Genomic DNA, 20,908 nt, shown 5'->3' with positions numbered 1-20,908 from the left:
GAAATGCCCTCACCTTTTGATGTCCTGTGATTGTTATTGGTTGTTTTTAAGATACACCTCGTGCATGGATACAAATATACTAATCTACAATAATAGACAATTACAATGAATTCACTTTAATCCCTGGTTCCCATAAAATAACACTGCTACAAAAATGACTATATAAAAATGAAGGAAAATACTTCATGGACATGGTCAATAATATGTAAGACAGGTACCGGGAGTCTAAAACAGACTTGACATGACATCAATATTGTTTTTCCATTGTGCTTCAGCTGAATCCAACTTGCGTGAAATGACAAACAGATATACAGTATTAGCAAGAGTGCAGAGCAGAGCGGCCGGATGTTTAATCAAACGTTTGCATCCTTTGAGTAATTGAGCTAGACAGCTACAAAATCAACCCTTTCCTTGCCTTCCATGCCACCGACATATAGTAATAATGAAAACTGAAAACAGCACATTTACCCAAAATACTTCTGAAATAATCCTGTGAACGATTATCAGCTGTTGCATTATATCTTTTTGTAGAAGGGACCAGGGATTCATTAAAGAAACCCCCTACATAATATTTCTGCATGGATACAATCAGCAATCATATATAAATATAGCTTATGGAGCATTTTTGTTACATTAAAATTCAGATGCACTTTCATGGTCCTAAAATTCTGGAGGCTATTTAAAGTTTTCATAGTCTTAATGGATCTTCCTTCCAGCCTAGAAAAGCTCCATTATCGCTGACTGCAATGTGGGTAAAAGGGAAGGATCATATTCTTTGTAACACTTTTTGGCATTATTTACTCTATTTGTCATGTGATCCTCTCTAGAAGATAAAGCAGTAATACTTGTCATGTATGGCATTAGGTCCTCTGTTCTTCTAACATTGGAATCAATGGATATGTTGGACAACCACTGATATCAATGGTTGTCATATCATGTAAAGTAAGACCGGTGGCGATCAGTTGCTGCCTTCAGAATAAGAGATAGGAATTGTCCAAACCAGACAACCCCTTTAAGTTTTTCACTTGATAATATATCAACAAATATGTGAAATTCATACTTTTATGACTTGTGTAAATAAAAAAACTGAGTTCTGTCTAGTCATAGACGCTTTGTGGATAATTATAAAAAAATATAATAACATTGATTTATATAATGCCAACATATCCCATAGTGCTTTACAATGAGCAGATGCACTGGCCATGGTCACAGTGGTCTGCATGTGTAATCTATATTGACTGCCCTTCAAGTTGAATGTCATAGATAAGGCAAAAATGCTGCCGATCCCTGCCATGAAAGAAGATTATTTTGATAAGGATATTTTTGATTGTTTTCCTTCTCCACGGGAAGGAGGAATATCCAGTTTCCTTTTAACCATATTCTCTTTATTCTTATTAGATTACTGAATTTCAGCCTTAAGAATTATTAATATGTATGCTTTAGGAGTGTAAATGATTTTAGATGCTGGGCATTTAATATGTCTTTCATAAAGAAATGCCGGAGATGACATATCGATAACAGAATGTTTGACTTAAGCATTGTAAGCAGTTCCACATTACTTAGCGTCACCTAAACAAGTTATTTTCTCCCTCAGGGTGACATGTCATATGCTCTTTTCTCGCAGTACTTAAATAATATACAGGTATATGACTCAGTCGGCGCATATTGTGCCTGAAACACTTAACATTTGTTGTTTAATGACATTTATAAGGTGTTACTGAAATTTTATTATTATCTTAACTGGCCTGAGATTTTATTAAAATGATTGTGGGTTTAAGTTACAGTTTTCTATGCACTGGTATATGTCACTGGTGATAGGCAGGCATACTATCAATTCTAAGAACCCAAATTAGTAATGCCCATTGGCCCACTCATTACAATCGCAGGATAATTGGGTGATGCATGGCCACCTTGTAAGTGATTCTTTCAAAAGGTGCCGTAGTAACTTGAGTTACTGAATGTAAGTAGAAGATCTTCAGCAAGCAAGCATTCATGGAAAAGTTTCTTCATGTCACATATTTTTTTGTTCCTGGACATTATTTGCTGGTTCTCAGCTGTACTAGTTTATTTATACAAACAGTTTTGACCAACTCAGAGGACAACCTCAACCAAACGGATACGTAGTATCCACCATGCTCACACACCAGATATAGCAATAATAATGCTAGAGAGGGAGGCAGCATTTAAACTAAATTGAAGATATAAGGCTTCGTTCACATCTGCGTTGGGACTCCGTTCATGGGTTCTGTCTGAGCTTTCCGTCAGTGGAACCCATGAACAGAATCCAAACTGAAAAAACACCGAAAAAGGCCATACTTACAAATGGACACAGCCAGGTCAGAAACGCTGATGAAGGCGAGTGAGCAGGTGCTTTAAATAATAATAGCCACTCCCACTAGTCTTGAGGGGAGTGGTATGTGGTGCATGGGATGTGTAGTAAGAAATAATAAATGAATAGTGTATGTGCAAGTGTAATAATGTGAGTGAAATATAGGGGGCAGTAATGAGTAAAGTGCCTAAAAAATAAATGAATAATGGGATGCAAGTGTGTGAAACATGGAGGGATAGTGTGTAAGCCATGAGGCGCAACGTGTCTAGCCAGGTAGAAGCCTATTTGTGACGCCTTGATAATTCATAGAGCGGGCTACCCTGCTTGCTAGGCCAAACAACAACACACCATGCTCTCCCAGCATCAAAGACCTGGCTGTGTCCAAAAGAAGCGAATATAAGTAATAATGAAAAATACCTGGGGTATTAGTGATCATTTTGGCCAAAAGGACGCAAGCTCGCAATCCACGACAAGGATCCCCAGACTTGCGAGTCCCTAACTGGAGCAAAAAGCTCCTGATGTACAGACAAAACAGATAAAAACAAGGACATTTATGCAAAAACACCGAAAAAGGCCATACTTACAAATGGACACAGCCAGGTCAGAAACGCTGATGAAGGCGAGTGAGCAGGTGCTTTAAATAATAATAGCCACTCCCACTAGTCTTGAGGGGAGTGGTATGTGGTGCATGGGATGTGTAGTAAGAAATAATAAATGAATAGTGTATGTGCAAGTGTAATAATGTGAGTGAAATATAGGGGGCAGTAATGAGTAAAGTGCCTAAAAAATAAATGAATAATGGGATGCAAGTGTGTGAAACATGGAGGGATAGTGTGTAAGTCATGAGGCGCAACGTGTCTAGCCAGGTAGAAGCCTATTTGTGACGCCTTGATAATTCATAGAGCGGGCTACCCTGCTTGCTAGGCCAAACAACAACACACCATGCTCTCCCAGCATCAAAGACCTGGCTGTGTCCAAAAGAAGCGAATATAAGTAATAATGAAAAATACCTGGGGTATTAGTGATCATTTTGGCCAAAAGGACGCAAGCTCGCAATCCACGACAAGGATCCCCAGACTTGCGAGTCCCTAACTGGAGCGAAAAGCTCCTGATGTACAGACAAAACAGATAAAAACAAGGACATTTATGCAAAAACACCGAAAAAGGCCATACTTACAAATGGACACAGCCAGGTCAGAAACGCTGATGAAGGCGAGTGAGCAGGTGCTTTAAATAATAATAGCCACTCCCACTAGTCTTGAGGGGAGTGGTATGTGGTGCATGGGATGTGTAGTAAGAAATAATAAATGAATAGTGTATGTGCAAGTGTAATAATGTGAGTGAAATATAGGGGGCAGTAATGAGTAAAGTGCCTAAAAAATAAATGAATAATGGGATGCAAGTGTGTGAAACATGGAGGGATAGTGTGTAAGTCATGAGGCGCAACGTGTCTAGCCAGGTAGAAGCCTATTTGTGACGCCTTGATAATTCATAGAGCGGGCTACCCTGCTTGCTAGGCCAAACAACAACACACCATGCTCTCCCAGCATCAAAGACCTGGCTGTGTCCAAAAGAAGCGAATATAAGTAATAATGAAAAATACCTGGGGTATTAGTGATCATTTTGGCCAAAAGGACGCAAGCTCGCAATCCACGACAAGGATCCCCAGACTTGCGAGTCCCTAACTGGAGCGAAAAGCTCCTGATGTACAGACAAAACAGATAAAAACAAGGACATCTATGCAAAAACACCGAAAAAGGCCATACTTACAAATGGACACAGCCAGGTCAGAAACGCTGATGAAGGCGAGTGAGCAGGTGCTTTAAATAATAATAGCCACTCCCACTAGTCTTGAGGGGAGTGGTATGTGGTACCATAGGTTTCCGTTTTCATCACCATTGATTTCAATTGTGACTTATCCGGTGCAAATGGTTTCCGTTTTGACGGAATGAATAATGCAGTAGACTACAGTATTGATTCCGTCAAAACGATGGAACCCTTGCACAACGGTGACAAACGGAAACCATTTGCACCGGATCCGTCACCATTGAAATCAATGGTGATGCAAATGGAAACCTATAGTTTTCCGTTTGTTTTAGTTTGAATTCCATTCATGGGTTCCCCATGAACAGAGTCCCGACACAGATGTGAATGAAGTCTTATTAATATTTTGTGGAAGAATACCTATGTTTCACAACTAATGGGCTAGAAATGGCCTCCTTACTTGCTAAATTTCAAGGCAATTTTATAAGGGAACCAGTAACTGGTTTCTCACATACTATTATTAGTGCAATAAACACTTTATATAACATATGTTATGGTTGCATTATATATTTGTGAGAAATTTACACAGATAAAATATCAGAATTAATTTATAAATTGTAATACAATGATCCAATCTAGCAATAAAAATAACATTGCAAAAAACTTCTGAAACTCCCTATCGCATGGCTCTATGAGAGTGACTTTATCTGAAGTATTATCTGAAGTATTGTTACTGACTGTCACAAATTGAATAAGAAATTAAGTGAGTGTCAATCAGCAAGAGAGGGAATTTTCAGGCTAAAGCTAGGGATGGAAAGAAAAGCATAGGAAATAAGGAGAGAAGGAAAATAGAGAGAAATAAGAAAAATAATTGTTTGCTGGGTCTGGACGGCCAAGCATTTTCCCCCATTAACCACTGGTACCTCCCAAATATGCTATCCAAGGGAAAATGTTCTTTCAAACAGAGGTTTGGACTAAACAATAAGGCCCACGGAAAATAAAATATTGTTTGAGTCTCACCTGATATTTAGAGATACAGGGAATGGTTTACCTTAAGGGCACATTCAGACGTGGTGGAATTGCTGTTGAATTTCGCTGCGGACAGTCCGCAGTGGAATTCTGCAGAAGCCGTTTTTTACATTTGTTTCTATACATTTTTAGGAAAGTTAGTTCAGATGTTGCAGAAAATAACTGTGCGGAAATCAGGCTGCGGTGCAGAATTTTCCCTCTGCAGCATGCTCATGACATTGCAGAGAAGAAGCGGAATTTCACTGCGGATTTCAACCTCTCTTCTACTTCCATGTGCATGTTATATCCTTCCTGGTAAAGTTTATAAAGACTTTTGCTGGCCATACATTTAATATAGCCTTCGGCCATCAGCTATTGCTCCCGGCTCCCCCATACACATACACGCTCAGCTCGGCCAAGCGTCCATGTGTACTCATGGAGAAATCTGCTGCCAGACTCCTTTGGCAGCGGTTTATCTAATATAGAACAAAGGATTGGGCAAGTTGAAACTCAAAAAGCCTGATCCTTCTCTCCCCCTACATCTGCTGTCAGTTTAGTCAGGACATCTGTCACGATGCGGGGTGTGGACCCACTGGGCCATGCCGTGTAGCGGGATGGCAGCTGGCAAAACAGGTAAAGTCTATAGTTCAGAGAGGATACCTGAGGCAATGTAGACAGTAGCAAGGCAGGCACGGCAGGAACCAAGCGACGGGTAGACGTCAGGCGTGGCGTTAGCAGAACAGGCGTGGAACGCAACACAACTCGGCAACAGCTCAGCACGGCACTAGACCAGGAAAGTACAGGAACAGGATATAGGAACAGGGAACACTAGGAAGCTGGAAGACACTAGGGGACCATTAGCATGACAAACTTTAGGTAACAATCAGCGCTCTGGCAAGGAACAAGAGGGCAGAGCCACTTTTATATCCCAGAACATTCTGGGCTAGATTGCAGACTTCCTGCAATTATTCACGCACTGGTCCTTTAAGGCCGTGCACGCGCGGGCACGCGCGCCCTCCGGAGACAGTCTCGATATCCAGAAGTGAGTGCCGGCGCCTCACAGGAGCATGACGCTGCAAGCCAGTTGGATGTCCATGGCCAAGGCCGTCGAGGGGTAAGTCCGAACGATGGGCCGTGACCATAGATGTTACAACATCGCCATACACATTAGATGGTCCTGATGAAATTGGCAGGTTCGGCCAACATACAGTACATCTAATGTGTACGGCCAGGTTTTATTTGCCATTGTCCATAGTAAGCTTTTCTCCTATCACTCCTATTTTTGGTCTGTTTCCCCACCAGCTAAAGTTATCCAGAGAATTATCCTCGAGACTAGCTGAGGAACCTAAGATCTGTGGCCAGCGTACCTCAACCCTAAGCTAAGTCTTGGGAAAGGGTATTGTAGGAATCAGATGTTAAAATATCTAAAAACTTCTGTGTCGGTCACAGCACACATAAATTTAGAAAAGTCAAGCGAATAAATGCACGCGTCATCATCTATCTATAGATTACTATGAGTAAGACCTAATGCTCAAAATGCGTAAGTGATCATTTATGGATTTTAAATGGTTACTCAATAAAGGAAAAAATATTTTCACTGCTGTTTGTAGTTCCAGGCGGTTCCAGTGTCCCCAGTTTTGCATGTGGGTTTGTGATATTTACTGAATAATTCTGAAAGCTGATTGATTTAACTTTTCTACTATCTAAAGATTCCCTACTTCAGTAAAGGTGTTTGTCCAGCCACCATTGAGGGTATGTTCCCACGCTTAGCAATAAACGTCTGAAAAAACAGAGCTGTTTTCAAGCCGTTTTTTTTAGCAACCCGTTTTTTGTGGCGTTTTTTACGGCCGTTTTTGGAGCTGTTTTTGTATAGAGTGAGCAACGGCTCCAAAAACGGCTCAAGAAGTGACATGCACTTCTTTTTCACGGGCATCTTTTTACGCAGCCGCTTTTAAAAACGACCGCATTAAAAAACAGCCCGTCAGAACAGAACAGGCCGTTTTTCTGCCGTTCACGGGTATGTTCACATGGCTTATCTTCGGACGTTTTTCCAAAAAGACGGACAAAAAATTGGAAAATTTGAAAAACGGCCGCGTAAAAAAACCTCCGTGAAACGAAAGTGCATGTCACTTCTTGAGCCGTTTTTGAACCCGTTTTTCATTGACTCCAAAAACAGCTCCAAAAACGGCCGTGAAGAAAAGCAAGTTGCTAAAAAAAACGGCTGAAAATCAGGAGCTGTTTTCCTTTGAAAACAGCTCCATATTTTCAGACGTTTTTGCTAAGCGTGTGAACATACCCTTATAGAGGCTGTAAGCTTCGGAATGGATTCTCTCATAATGGGGCTGTGTCTTTTCATTCTAACAAATAAAATTTCTTCCCCTAATATATTCTGTAATATATTTTTGATGACAGTTAATAAATCTGTCATCGGTTCTATTTGAGCCTAATATGTCTGAAATAAGATGATAGGAAAACATCTGCATTTTAGAATATAAAATTTGCCCTTTTCAGTCTAGGTCCAGTCTAAGACCTGGCTCCATAATAATCACATGATAGTGTGTGCATATAAATAAACAGGCAAGAATCGTAAGTGGGCATATGCAAACACAGCTTTCATAGCCCAGCACTGAAATGTGCTAAATTCACATACTCTGGGGAAGCTTCGTACTCGTCATATCACAAACAATGGCTCGCTTCATCATGGGGATAAACATTTATCCTGATAAACAGCCAGAAAGTAAAAGTTCTGAATATTTTTCTACAAACCCTTTATTTTGATTTAAAAAAATAAAAAAAAATATTTACAATGTAATATCGAATCTTAACAGGTCCTTAACCCCTTAAGGACCGGCCTATTTTGGGTATTCAGGATGCAGCTTTTTTTTTTTTTTGCTTTCTCATCGCCACATTCCAAGAGCCATAACTTTTTTATTTTTCCGTCGGAGTGGCAAGGATTATTTTTTCGGGATGAGGTGTGTTTTTTTAATGCCACCATTTTGCGGTACGTATAATTGGTGGATTAACTTTTATAAATTTTTTGGGGGTAAGGAAATAAAACAGCAATTCCACCATTGGTTTTTGTGATCTTTTTGCATGTGGTTTAAATGACAAGTTAACTTTTCGCTACGGCTTGTTACGATTGTGGCAAAATATGACAAAGATGTGTCTTTTTTAAGTTTTAGTACTTTTGCTCAATAAAATAATTTTTGTGTCGCTGTATTCCAAGAGAAATAAGGTTGGGTTCCCACAGTGAAGATTTGCTGCAGACTTTGCATGTGTATTTTAGCCAAAACCATAAGAGTAGACCTATAAGGCCTTTCTTTATATATTTCTTTTGTTTAGATTCCGTTCCAGGTTTTGGCAAAATAAAAAACGCGTGCAAAATCTGCAGCAAATCTGCACTGTGGGAACCCAACCTAACTTTTATATATTTTTTTTGTCAACATTGCATGTTTTTTTTATGTGGGATGAGCTGTAGTTTTTATTAGTACCATATTGGGATACATAACAAAAGAAAATTCGTCATTTTTTGGGATTTCTTCGTCGGGTTTAAATAATATTTTTTTTTATTGTTCTATGTGTTGTTATGATTGCAGTACTACTATATATGTTAATTTTTTTATGGTTTACTGTTTTCACTACATAAAAATATATTCAAGTGAATGGGACCAGGCTGTGGAGAACTGCAATCCTAGGCACAGCAACTACAGAAGTGTACGACGTTGTGTCTGGTAAACTATGAAGAGGCCCTAGCGTTCGTCACCATGGCCCCTTCAGACAGCTGATTGGTAGAGTGGACCCCCACTGATCTGATATTGGTGATATATTGTAAGGATAGGCCATTAAAATAAGTGTCCCAGAAAAACCCCTTTAAAGACTATGTACACCTTTGAAAATGTTTTTTATTTTTTTGTAAAAATGTGTATTAGTGTGTTTGGTGCAACTTTTTAAATACTTTTTATTAAAAAAAACAAAATTAACTTTTTGAGATACAGCTGCTTTGTATCCTGTATACAGAGCAGCTGTATCTTGCACTGAGACCCGAATCCGTCAGGTCAGCGGCACTGATGGGTTCAGTGTCTGCGGGTCCTGTGTGTCTCTGACATGCAGGACCACCTGTTATCGATCACATCTAAGTTATGAACTTAGATGTGATCGGTAAAAGCTTGAACCTGCGAGTCAGAGACATGGGAATTTCGTTTCCCATTTTAAAGCACACATGTGCTTCTAATAGATCATTGAGCGTACATTTAGTGCAGTGAATTCTTACAGATCTATTCATTTTCCAAGGAAAATACTCTTTTTTAATAACCCTAAGGGTATGTTCACACGCACTAATTACGGACGTAATTCGGGCGTTTTTGCCCCGAATTACGTCCGAAAAATGCGCCTCGATAGCGTTGACAAACATCTGCCCATTGAAAGCAATGGGCTGACATTTGTCTGTTCACACGAGGCGTATATTTACGCGCCGCTGTCAAATGACGGCGCGTAAATAGACACCCGCGTAAAAGAAGTGACCTGTCACTTCTTTGGGCGTAATTGGAGCCGTTATTCATTGACTCCAATGAAAAGCAGCGCCAATTACGTCCGTAATGGACGCGGCGTTCAAGCGCCTGCACATGCCGTTACGGCTGAAATTACGGGGATGTTTCCTCCTGAAAACATCCCCGTAATTTCAGCCGTTACGGACGCTGCCGTGTGAACATACCCTAAGGGGGGAACTACACAGAGTTTTTTGACGAGTTTGATGCGGAAACCGCGTCGGAAAACACTCCCAAAAAACTGCCGAAAATACCTCCCATTGATTTCAATGGGAGGCGAAGGCGTTTTTTTCCCGCGACCGGAAAAACCATCTCGCGGGAAGAAGAAGGGACATGCCCTATCTTTGGACGTTTACGCCTCTGACCTCCCATTGGGAGGCAGAGAAAGCGTATTTTGCGGCTTTTTTTGCCCGCGGCGCTCAATGGCCTGCAAAAAACTCTGTGTGAACCCAGCCTAAATGTTACTTAGTTTGTTTTTGCACAATTTAAACTCATGAAAATATTGACGTAAATCTGCTTTGAAGATGTGTTTTTTGGCATTTCTCCTTTTGTTACGCATCTATCACTGTATGACAGAGCAGCCAATACTCTCTGATGTATAGAAAGTTTGACATTTAAACGAATGCAGTGCTTTAATTCGCTGCCATTTGACAACTGACAGTAGAGCTTAACCAGAAGAGTGATCAGTCCATAGTTGTATGTTTAATTTGCTATTAAAGTCGAAAGTTGCTTCCGTCTTCTTTTCCTCCTAAGGTTGTTAGTGCATTGAAAGTGACCATATGGTTTTTTTTCCTTTTCCTTGTATAACAGCAAACACCATACCTAATAGGAAGTAAATATAATATAGTGAAAATCTATATATGTATCTAGAAAAAAATGTACAGCTACAGAGTGATTGAGGAAATTGTGCATTATTTAATGCGTAATAAAAAACCCACCAAATTTTATGTGCAGAAGAGTAACTCAGATATGAAGTGTTTTATGGTGGCTGTTTCTTTACTTGTGTGTGCTTTAATACAGAGCCTCATTGTATGTTATTGAGCAAATATAATGAGCTATTCATAGAGACTAGCAATGCATTATGGACCAGCTAGTAGCGGAGCAGTTACTTTTTGCAAGGGCTCTCTGCTTAAGAAAACTATGGCTTATTCGTTTGTCCAGTAAAGGACTCCCTAGATGTGCAGTATATTTCATAATCATGGAAGCGGTTAGGAGAAAATATTTCATGGGTAAGGATCCCTGTGGGTCTATAAAGACAGCAGTGTTCCACCAAATGTAAATAAACTAGGAGTATATATACCAAGCAATCGGTTTGACAAACTGCATTAAAATATATTTTTCTTAATATAAAATAAAATCGGCCTGTGCAAAGAGACAACGATATGTCCTTAACATTGCAGGTACCCCCACTTTTATTATTTTATATGTTCATTGTGGAGTGTAAAAGCACAATATATCCCAGGGCAAAAATACAAATGTAAACAATTAACTGTTAGTTCACATGACGAAGTGTTAGGACATGTTCACACGTGGCGGAATTGCTGTGGAATTCTCCAGCGGACGTTTTTTTACATTTGTTTCAATACATTTTTAGGCAAGTTAGTTCAGACATTGCGGAAAACTACGCTGCGGACCATAGGCTGCGGTGCAGAATTTTCTGTCTGCAGCATGAACTGTCTGTTGCGGAGAAGAAGCGGAATTTCACGGCGTATTTCAGCCTTTGCTACGCAAAAACTGAAATCTGTGGCAAGTCCACTGTGTTTTCTGCAACGTCTGAATTACCTGTCAAATATGCAAATGTTGGTGCAGATTCGTTGCGTAATTGCCCCAAATCTGCACCAACATTTGCAGCGGAAAAACTCATACCCTTAGGGTATGTTCACACGCAGTGACCAGAAACGTCTGAAAATACGGAGCTCCTGATTTTCGGACGTTTTGTAGCAACTCGCGTTTTTTACGGCCGTTTTTGGAGCTGTTTTTCAATGAAGTCAATGAAAAACGCCTCCAAAAACATCCCAAGAAGTGTCCTGCACTTCTTTTGACGAGCCGTCATTTTACGCGCCGTATTTTGACAGCGACGCGTAAAATAAAGGCTCGTGGGAACAGAACATCGTAAAACCCCTTGCAGGCAATGGGCAGATTTTTGTAGGCGTATTAGGGGCGTTTTTTCAGGCGTAATTCGAGGCGTAAAACGCTCGAATTACGTCTGAAAACAGTGCGTGTGAACATACCCTTATTGTTAGACATTTAAGTCTATTTAGTGGCACACAGAGTCCCTACTTTTTCATATTACAGAGTCGTAGGCACTCCATGTCCCGCTGTGTGGTGCCTCAGTACGTCAGGGTATTCCTCCCTATTCTTCTGTGATTCTTTTTTGTCACGGACTTATACAAAAATTTAAGGCTTGCGGAAGTACAGTATGGGCCCATAAAATATTGTCATGTTATAGATTTGTCCAATATCGATCCGTAAAACAGGCATTAGGACAGGAGTGTGGACCCACTATGTTCAATTTAGATTTGACTGGGGCTAAAGTGGGGTGCAAGGTCTAAGGAAATTTGCAATGTTCGTCCTCAAAATGATCCTCATTATAGTATAGACTATATGCTGGAAATCGGTCGCATTTTTAGGGGTAGTCTTCAATGGTAACTGCTGAAGGCTTGTAGATGGTATTTCTGAAGTGTGGTCAAAAAGCAAAAGCGCGGTTGTACAAATCTGAGGTCAGGGCTGACCGCGTTCATGCAACACAATAAGACGTTTGCAGGTCTTGGTAGGCAGCAAAATGACAGGCTCAAATCTAAAATAGCAAACCGCAAACATCTTCACAAATGTACAGGATGCAAAGCACCTTGTTTATGAGGCAAGGTGTAGCAGTTCCCAGCAGCGTTAAATAATCAGGGGTGATTAGCAACAGGCCTGTCCCTTTAAGAGGTAGGAGAGCTCACGTATGCCCCTCTATGGGGGCCAGCACTGGCAAGACAAGGAGAGGGACATCAGTCACACAAGTATGTTCAGCGGCCTGTTAGGGCTAGTTCACATGGCGGAAAAATCCACCGCAGAACTATTCCTGCCAGCGGCAGGAAGATTCCTCCCTTCCATTGATATCAATGGGAGGTTCAAGTGGAATCCCCCTGTAGAACTAGCAGGGCGCTTCTTTTTGCCGCTAGCTGAAATAATCAGCTAGCGGAAAAAAGAAGCGTCCGACGTCCGTTGAAATGAATGGGAGGCGGAAATTTGCGGTGGATTCATCCGTGTGAACAAACATAGGATTTAGAAACATTGTACGCATTTGGAGTTCTTTGTATTTAGGGATTGTTGGACTAAAGTCAAGCATTAGGATTTTTTCCAGGATTGATTTGATGGACTATGCTTGAGACTGAATGCTAAGTACAGGGCTGGCTCCAGGCTCATGTGGGCCCTTTGGCAACACAGACTTAGTAGGCCCCTTTGCAGGGGAACTCACGGCGGCAGTAAAATGGCAGAAAACATCACTTTGTGCTCCCATATAGACGTTAGGCCCTGTTTATGTCCCCATATAGAAATTAGGTCACCAGTTTGTACCCCAATATATTTGGACATATATGGACAGTGATGTCAGGGGCTTCCGCAGAGACGGAGTATCGGAGCAGAGCACCTGGGACAACTCCTCTCCTCCTGATATCACTGTCCATATATGGACAGTGATGCCGTGATGAAGGCAGCTACAGCACCCGGCGGCCGATTGGGCCCCCCCCAAGGGTAGTGGGCCCTGGCACTTGCCCGGGTTCGCCAGGTACTGACTCCGGCCCTGGCTAAGTATATGACCAGCCATGTGAAGAGCACTTATGAGATGGGGGGCACAACTGCCCTGCAAGAAAATAGAAGGAATTATAATGGATACACATAAGGCTCTGTTCACACTGGTGTCACAGCTTCTGTTATGAATATGACAGATCTGTTATGATCTGGAGTTATAATGGGTCTCTTTAGCTTCTTATTCTTTATTACTGGATCAGACAGCACAGCATGCTACGTTAGTCTGACTATTCAAATGCAACTGAGACCCGACGAAAAAAAACAACTAATGCAAGTGTGAACAGAGCCTGACCAGTTCTGTTAAAATGTATAGCACTTTATATAGACATAAACATATAACAAGTTGCATTGAGAATGTATACAATTACCTGAGATAATTGCCTATAGTTGGATGGAGCTCCACGACAAAAATGTATATTCATTACAGCTTCGGTAGAACAGTTGATCATTACTACCAACATCACCAGTTAACTCTACAGCCATATTTTGGCTTCTGCAAAAACCCTGACTAAGGCCTAGTTCACACAGTTCTTTGTTATAGATTTTGAACCACCAGCGTTGTTCTAACGCTGTTTTTTCTGTCTTTTTCACTTTGTTTTTTTGGCCACGACCGTTGAATCTAATGCAAGGACAGTGGGCAAAAAACACAGCAAAAAAAACGCTCAAACGAGCATCGCAGGTTTTTTCTGCCCCCAATTAATTTCAACAGAAGGACAGAGCTGGAAAACACTCAAAGAAAGAGTATGCCGCTTTTTCTTTTCCACTTGCAGCCAGAAGCTGCCTGGGAAAAAACACCTCTGCCTCCCATTGAAATTAATGGAGGGGTGGTTTGGGACTTTTTTGGTGCTGATTCCGACGCGGTGTCCACGTTAAAATCAGCCCCAACAAACTCAGTGTGAACTGACCCTAAAGGCCCTTTTACACTAGCCAATTATCAGGCAAACGAGCGTTCACAGAACAATGATAATGATGAACGAGCAAACACTGATTGCATCGCTTTAAATGCAAAAACTTTTATCATTGTCGGCAGCATATCTCCCTGTGTAAACTGCAGAGTGGCATTAGTAAGCAGTGGCAGTCAGCAGCAGCTGCTGGTGGACCCTCTTTTAGTTAGGTTTGGTCCGGGCACCTTACAGCAGTACCCCTAGTACTGCACTGTATACTGGTATAATTTGCAATCTTTATACGTCAGTATTAGGCCATGATCACGCAATCAGGATTTGATTAGGACTAAGTCCCCGATTCCACAACTAAATCCCTTTCAAATCCACTGACATTCTGCATCCACTACAAGTGAATGGGCTATTTTATACCCTATTCCCATGCAGTGGAAAGAATTCTGCTTGAATTTCTTCCGCTCCGCAAGAAAAAATCCTCTAGAATAATGAGCATATTCATTATTCTCGTGGAAAAGCAGTGGATACGTTGGAGTTGGAGCTATCAGGCTGGCGGCTGCGTATGGCCTGCGGTGGCCCTGAGTGCTTAAAAATGCCAGGGCTGATTTTAAGTGCCAGTCCTGCCCTGCTTGGTAATGTGACTGTTGTGCCAAATGTAATCCACTTCTGGATGACCGTCTTTACTGTGTTCCATCATATATCTAATGCCTTTGAAATTCTTTGGTACTCTTCTCCTGACTGATGCCTTTCAGCAATCAGATCCCTTTGATGTGTTGTAAGCTTTTTACGGACCATGGCTTTTGCTGTCACATGCAACAAAGGAAATGTCAAGAAAATCCTAATAGAACAGATGAACTTTATATGGGGTTACTCAGAATCACTTTAAATAATGGCAGCTGTGTACTGACTACTATTTAACATGAGTTTAAATGTGATTGGCTAATTCTGAACACAACCACACCCCCAATTATAATTGGGTGTTTACATTTATGCAACTACATCCTTCCTTTCTAAGCCCCTCTGTAGGTCCAAACAGCAGTTTATTACCACATATGGGGTATTTCCTTAATCAGGAGAAGATGCTTTACAAAGGTTGAGGTGCATTTTCTTCTTTATTCCTTGTAAATATTACAAATTTCTGTTTTTTCAGAAAAAAAGTTAATTTTCATTTTCACAGACTAACTCCAATAAATCTAGCAAAAAAAAACCTGTGGGGTCAAAATGCTAACCATACCTATAAATAAATTCCTTGAGGGGTGTAGTTTCCAAAATGGGGGTCACTTTTGGGGAGTTTCCACTGTTTTGGCACCACAAGACCTGTTCAAACCTGACATGGTGCCTAAAATATAATCTAAAAAGAAGCAGACCCCACAATCCACGCAAATGCAAACATAAAGTAGACATATGGGAAATGTTAACTAGTGACTATTTTGTGTGGTATTACTATCTGTTTTACAAGTAGATACATTTACATTTAGAAAAATGCACATTTTTGCAAATTTTCTCTAAATCTTGGTATTTTTCACTAATAAATATTAAATTTATCAACCAAATTTTTCCACTATCATAAAGTACAATATGTCACGAGAAAACAATATCAGATTCGCTTGGATAGGTAAAAGCATTCCCTCGTTATTATCACATAAAGTGACACATGTAAGATTTGAATAAATCGGTTGTACCACAAAGCCAAAACAGGCTGTGTCCTAAAGAGGTTAAAAGTGGAAAAAGTTCTGCAATTATTCATCTTGTGTGGATTTACTGACATGACAAAAACCTGGCATTTTAACAGGGGTGTGTAGACTTTTTATATCCACTGTATTTCATGCAGGTCCATATTTAACAATTTCACTCATAAGACAGATTAATTTTGTATGTTCCCTTTAATTACAATACATCAACAAACTATATCCACATATGTGGGACAGCACAATTAATCATGAATATGGACTCATAAGATCTGGGATAACATGCTTAGTGGGGCATATTCCCGTTTCTGTTTTTGAGATGTTTATGTTCGCAAGCCACAAGTCTCATCTTTCAGCCACACCATTGGTGGAGTTACGTTGGAGCATCTATTGATATGTTTGCATTAAATGAGATGCCATCTACTCCTCTTGAGTCTCTGGGTTGACTGCAAGATGTCTGTAATCCATGGTTCCTCAACCTGTGGTTCTCTAGCTATTGTACAACTATAACTCCCATCATCCCTGACATTCTACAGTTGCCAGGTCATTTTACAACAGCTGGAGAACCACAGACTGGGGAACATTGCTGGTGGAGTTGGAACTTCTGTCTCTTCTCAGGGTATGTGCACACACACTAATTACGTCCGTAATTGACGGACGTATTTCGGCCGCAAGTCCCGGACCGAACACAGTGCAAGGAGCCGGGCTCCTAGCATCATACTTATGTACGATGCTAGGAGTCACTGCCTCGCTGCAGGACAACTGTCCCGTACTGTAAACATGATTACACTACGGGACAGTTGTCCTGCAGCGAGGCAGGGACTCCTAGCATCGTACATAAGTATGATGCTAGGAGCCCGGCTCCTTGCACTGTGTTCGGTCCGGGACTTGCGGCCGAAATACGTCCGTCAATTACGGACGTAATTAGTGTGTGTGCACATACCCTTATACTTTTTCCAGTGTTCAAGCAGAGGTTGTCTACACAGGTTTGGTGTGTGTATACAGGCATGATCTTACCACTAACCTTTCAATTTTGATTTTGGTGTGGTAGCCAGGAAATATCCTTTTGACAACCTAGATATTTCTGCTACCCCTGGCAACATGTTCAAGCTCTATTGGGTAGACCTTTTATAATATTTGTCTACTTATAGATTGAATAATGATAAAGTAGACAGAATGGCGTGTATCTGTTATCTTTATTCAACCCGCCAGTCAGCCATGTACAATATTACCATTTGACTACGGTGCCCCCTTGTGGAAAAAAAAATACCTTACATACAAACTTTACTAATAAAAATCCAAAATTGTAAAATAGGATATCAATATGTGTTGGGAGGGAAGGTATCTACACTGTGGCAGTTACCATGCTTAACTAATATATAAAGGAAATAATTGGTATAAAGAAAATATCTCTGTAATCACTTTCTCATAAAGTAAATGCTGCTTATCAGCCATATTCTACAGCAAATACAATATTTCAATGTTATCTGAACTTTTTTTTCCATAGTTGTCATGGCAACAACATCTCAATTAATGAACACAACATTATCTTCGGTTAATACGACGACAAAGTCACAGGAACAGATTCTTTATCAGAGTAAGTACAATTCGACTTTCCAACTTGGCATGATTGTATATTGTGCTATCTGGCAGACTTCTCCTTCCACGCACTGGCATATACTTCTGCTGATTGTTCCATGTGCTATTACTAAATATCACGCGATACATGCTAACACCAAACAGGCCCACAATACCGCACTCAGAACACATAACAATACATTTCGGACAGCAAGCGATAACATATGAATGCATTAAATACACTTCCATTCGCCATGAAGATTTGTACAATAAACACATAAGTTGATGGAATATGAAAATATTTGTGTGCCTTTCCTTATTCATTAATGTTGTACCTACAGATTATAATGAAAATGTACTTATCAAAATTTTGGATTCCTGGAGTCCGTAGGCAGCACAACACAAATGGGTTTTTTCCCCTATATACAATTATATACAGACAGATTCATTAGCAGTTATTAACTAATAAACTTCAATCAATCGGCCCTCTATAACTAGGTGAAAGTATTCCAGACAGTGTATGGTTATGTAGCAAAAAGAAAAAAATTTAAACGAAGGGAAACTTGTGCGGCCTACGGACTCCAGGAAACTTTTAGTTTTCCTGATCGTCCTGCGGCAGCACAACACAAATGGGATTTGTAAACAAGTGAATACTTAAGGGGGGCAGGAGCCGATGTTGCTAATTGAAGCACTCGCTTGTCAAAAACAGAACCCTCTGCTGCTAGAATGTCAAATCTATAGTGGCGCATTAAAGTGGAAGAGGAGGTAAACGTATCTGCTCTGCAGAAGGTAATGTGGCCTAATTCGGCCCAAGATGCTGATGTAGAGCATGTGGAGTTGGCCCGTACATGCAGAGAAGACTGTAAATGACTAGGTAAGCTCTATTGTGCTTTTAATCCAGCGTGCTAATGTGGCTTTGCTGGCCTTCTGACCCTTATTGAGGCCTTGGTGCTGTAGAAATAGACCTTAGTTTTTTGTATGTAAGCCAATACCGCTCTCCTAACATTCAAGGTATGTCAAATGCGTTGTTCTTCAGTTTGAGGATCTGGAAAAAAGGCAGGAAGAGAAATTTCTTGGTTAATGTTGATGCTGAATGGCACTTTAGGAAGAAATCCAGGCATTGTACGAAACAGTAAGCATTCTCCCAGATCCCTGAAGTATGGCTCCCTACGGTATAACGCCTGCAGCTTGCTGATTCATCCAGCTGAAGTGATTGCCACTAAAAAGAAAGTCTTAAAGGTGAGAAGTCTAATGCTGGCTTCATTCAGGGGTTCAAACGGACCTTTAGTCAAGGCCGTTAGGACTATTGCTAGTACCAAGATGGTGCTGGAGCTTAAAGAGTGGAACTCAAATTGTTTATGGCTCTGAAAAAAGTTCTGACTAAATGTTGACTAGTAAACTTCCCCTGCAGCTGAGCATTGATCACAGTAAACTGAACTTTAAGTGTATTTAGTTTAAGACCTTTTTGGAAGCCTACTTGTAGGAATTGCAGTATTGCTTTCAAAGTATCATGCTGCATGGAATACTCCTCACACCAGGACGTAAAGGTTTCTCATACTCAATTATAAACCTTGACTATAGATGGCCGTCTTGCTCATAGAAGGGTATTAATAACCTCAGAGGATAGACCCGAGACTTTTAAGTTTTGCCTGCCAGCCTCAAGGCAGTAAGCTGTAACATGTGGGGTCGAGGATGTAGGGGACCTTTCTGGGACAGGAGATCCGGTACATTGGGTAGTCTCCAGAATCTGCCTCCCTCGATAGAGACCACATGTGAGCGAACCATCCGCTGCGGGGCCAGAAGGGAAGAATAGCTATCACTTGGTCTTGGAAGGAAGAGCAACTGAGAATATCCACCTTGACATTCAAGACTCCTCTGATGTGCATCACCGAGATACCCAGAGTGTTGTGCTCTGCCCAGCACATAAGGTCTTTGCAATGTGCAAACATTTTGGAACTCCTGGTTCCTCCCTGCTTGTTTATATAAAACTCTGCGGGGAGATTGTCTGATTGAACCACCAGATAGAAATTTCCTGTAAATATGAGGTTGCCCGTTCGACCGCCATTAGTTCTCATAGATTGTGCCACTTCCAGTTTTGACCACTTGCCCTGCGTAAATGGACTAGCTACATTGGCACCCCAACCCCAAGAGGAGGCATACGTGTTGATGTTATGCCGAGAGGAAGACAAGTGAACCGCAGGTGGCGTATTCCTCTGGATGTCTGAACTGCTATCCTCAGATATTTCCAATTTCTGAAAAGTACAGAGACATGTAAGTAGGCATTTGTGAGATCTATGGTTGCCTTGCCATAATGTTGTTTAATTCCAGAAGGGATAACACTGAACGAATGGATTCCATTTTAAATCTCTTCTTCTGGAGATATGTTGAGAAGAGTAAGATCTATAATTAGTCTCCATATGTTGCCTAGTTTGGGAATGGCAAACACCATGGAGGGGTTCTTCTGTCGGAAAATCTTCTAGTGCTGACTTCTGGATAAATTCTTGCAGAAGATGAAGAATCACTGGATCTTTCCCAGAGTTGAGAAAAAAACGATTTGGGGGTTACTTTTAAAAATTCTAGTGCATACCCGTTCTGAATTGTTGAAGCAACCCATGCATCTGATGAAGTCATAGACCATAAAGACGAGAAATTATTTCATCTGGCTTTTACCTGCATAGGAAGAGTCCTGGCATCATAGCTCGTTTCTGATTCGGACCATTTTTCAGGAAAAAAAAGAAGATGATTGCTTATTTGATCTAAACTTACTTATTCTGTCAAAGAACTTGTTGTTTGCTCTGAATCTTGGGGGCTTCTCCTTTGACCACGAAAGGACAGCTGAAAGGGCTTCTTCTTGGTTTCTGGGAATTTTGCGCCTTTACCTTCTCCATTGGATTCTAGAATCTTGTCCAATTGTGGACCAAAGAGGGTTCCGCGATAAAAAGGGCAAACTGCAAAAGTTTATTTTTGATGGAGTATCACCATGTTAGAGAGAGAGGAAAATTTCGTAAGATCTATAGGAAAATCACATAAAAATTCTAAAGCTGATTTCATAATAGGTAGGGTCTGCAAGATCTTTTCCAAAGAGACTCTTTCTTCCAAGTCCCAACATAGCTGGCTTATGATTCTTAGAGCTCTGGCTATGGGCACTGAAGCTGAGGCTGAAACATATGCAGCAGAAGAAGCAAAATAAAACATTTTGAGGATGGATTCAGCCCTGCAGTCCATAGGGTCCTTCAAGAGGGATGCTTCCTCAGAAGAGAAGACTGCCTTCTTAGATAATCTAGCCACTGGAAGGTCTACTTTAGG

The 20,908-nt window shown here is 40.8% G+C and overlaps 1 protein-coding gene across 1 annotated transcript in view; it reads left to right on the top strand.

Moving 5' to 3' along the window:
* Nucleotides 1-20,908, top strand: part of NCMAP (non-compact myelin associated protein) — a 68,660-nt gene that overhangs the window by 32,325 nt on the left and 15,427 nt on the right. Inside the window, exon 2 of the mRNA XM_075850513.1 lies at nucleotides 17,532-17,621. Coding sequence (XP_075706628.1) covers nucleotides 17,537-17,621 — 85 coding nt within the window. The 5' untranslated portion in view covers nucleotides 17,532-17,536. The remainder of the gene's footprint in view (nucleotides 1-17,531; nucleotides 17,622-20,908) is intronic.

Source organism: Rhinoderma darwinii, chromosome 2 (genome assembly GCF_050947455.1).
Source record: "Rhinoderma darwinii isolate aRhiDar2 chromosome 2, aRhiDar2.hap1, whole genome shotgun sequence".
NCBI classification, from domain to species: Eukaryota; Metazoa; Chordata; class Amphibia; order Anura; family Rhinodermatidae; genus Rhinoderma; species Rhinoderma darwinii.
The sequence above is the reverse complement of the archived record's forward strand: the minus strand, read 5'-3'. Positions and strand labels throughout refer to the sequence as shown.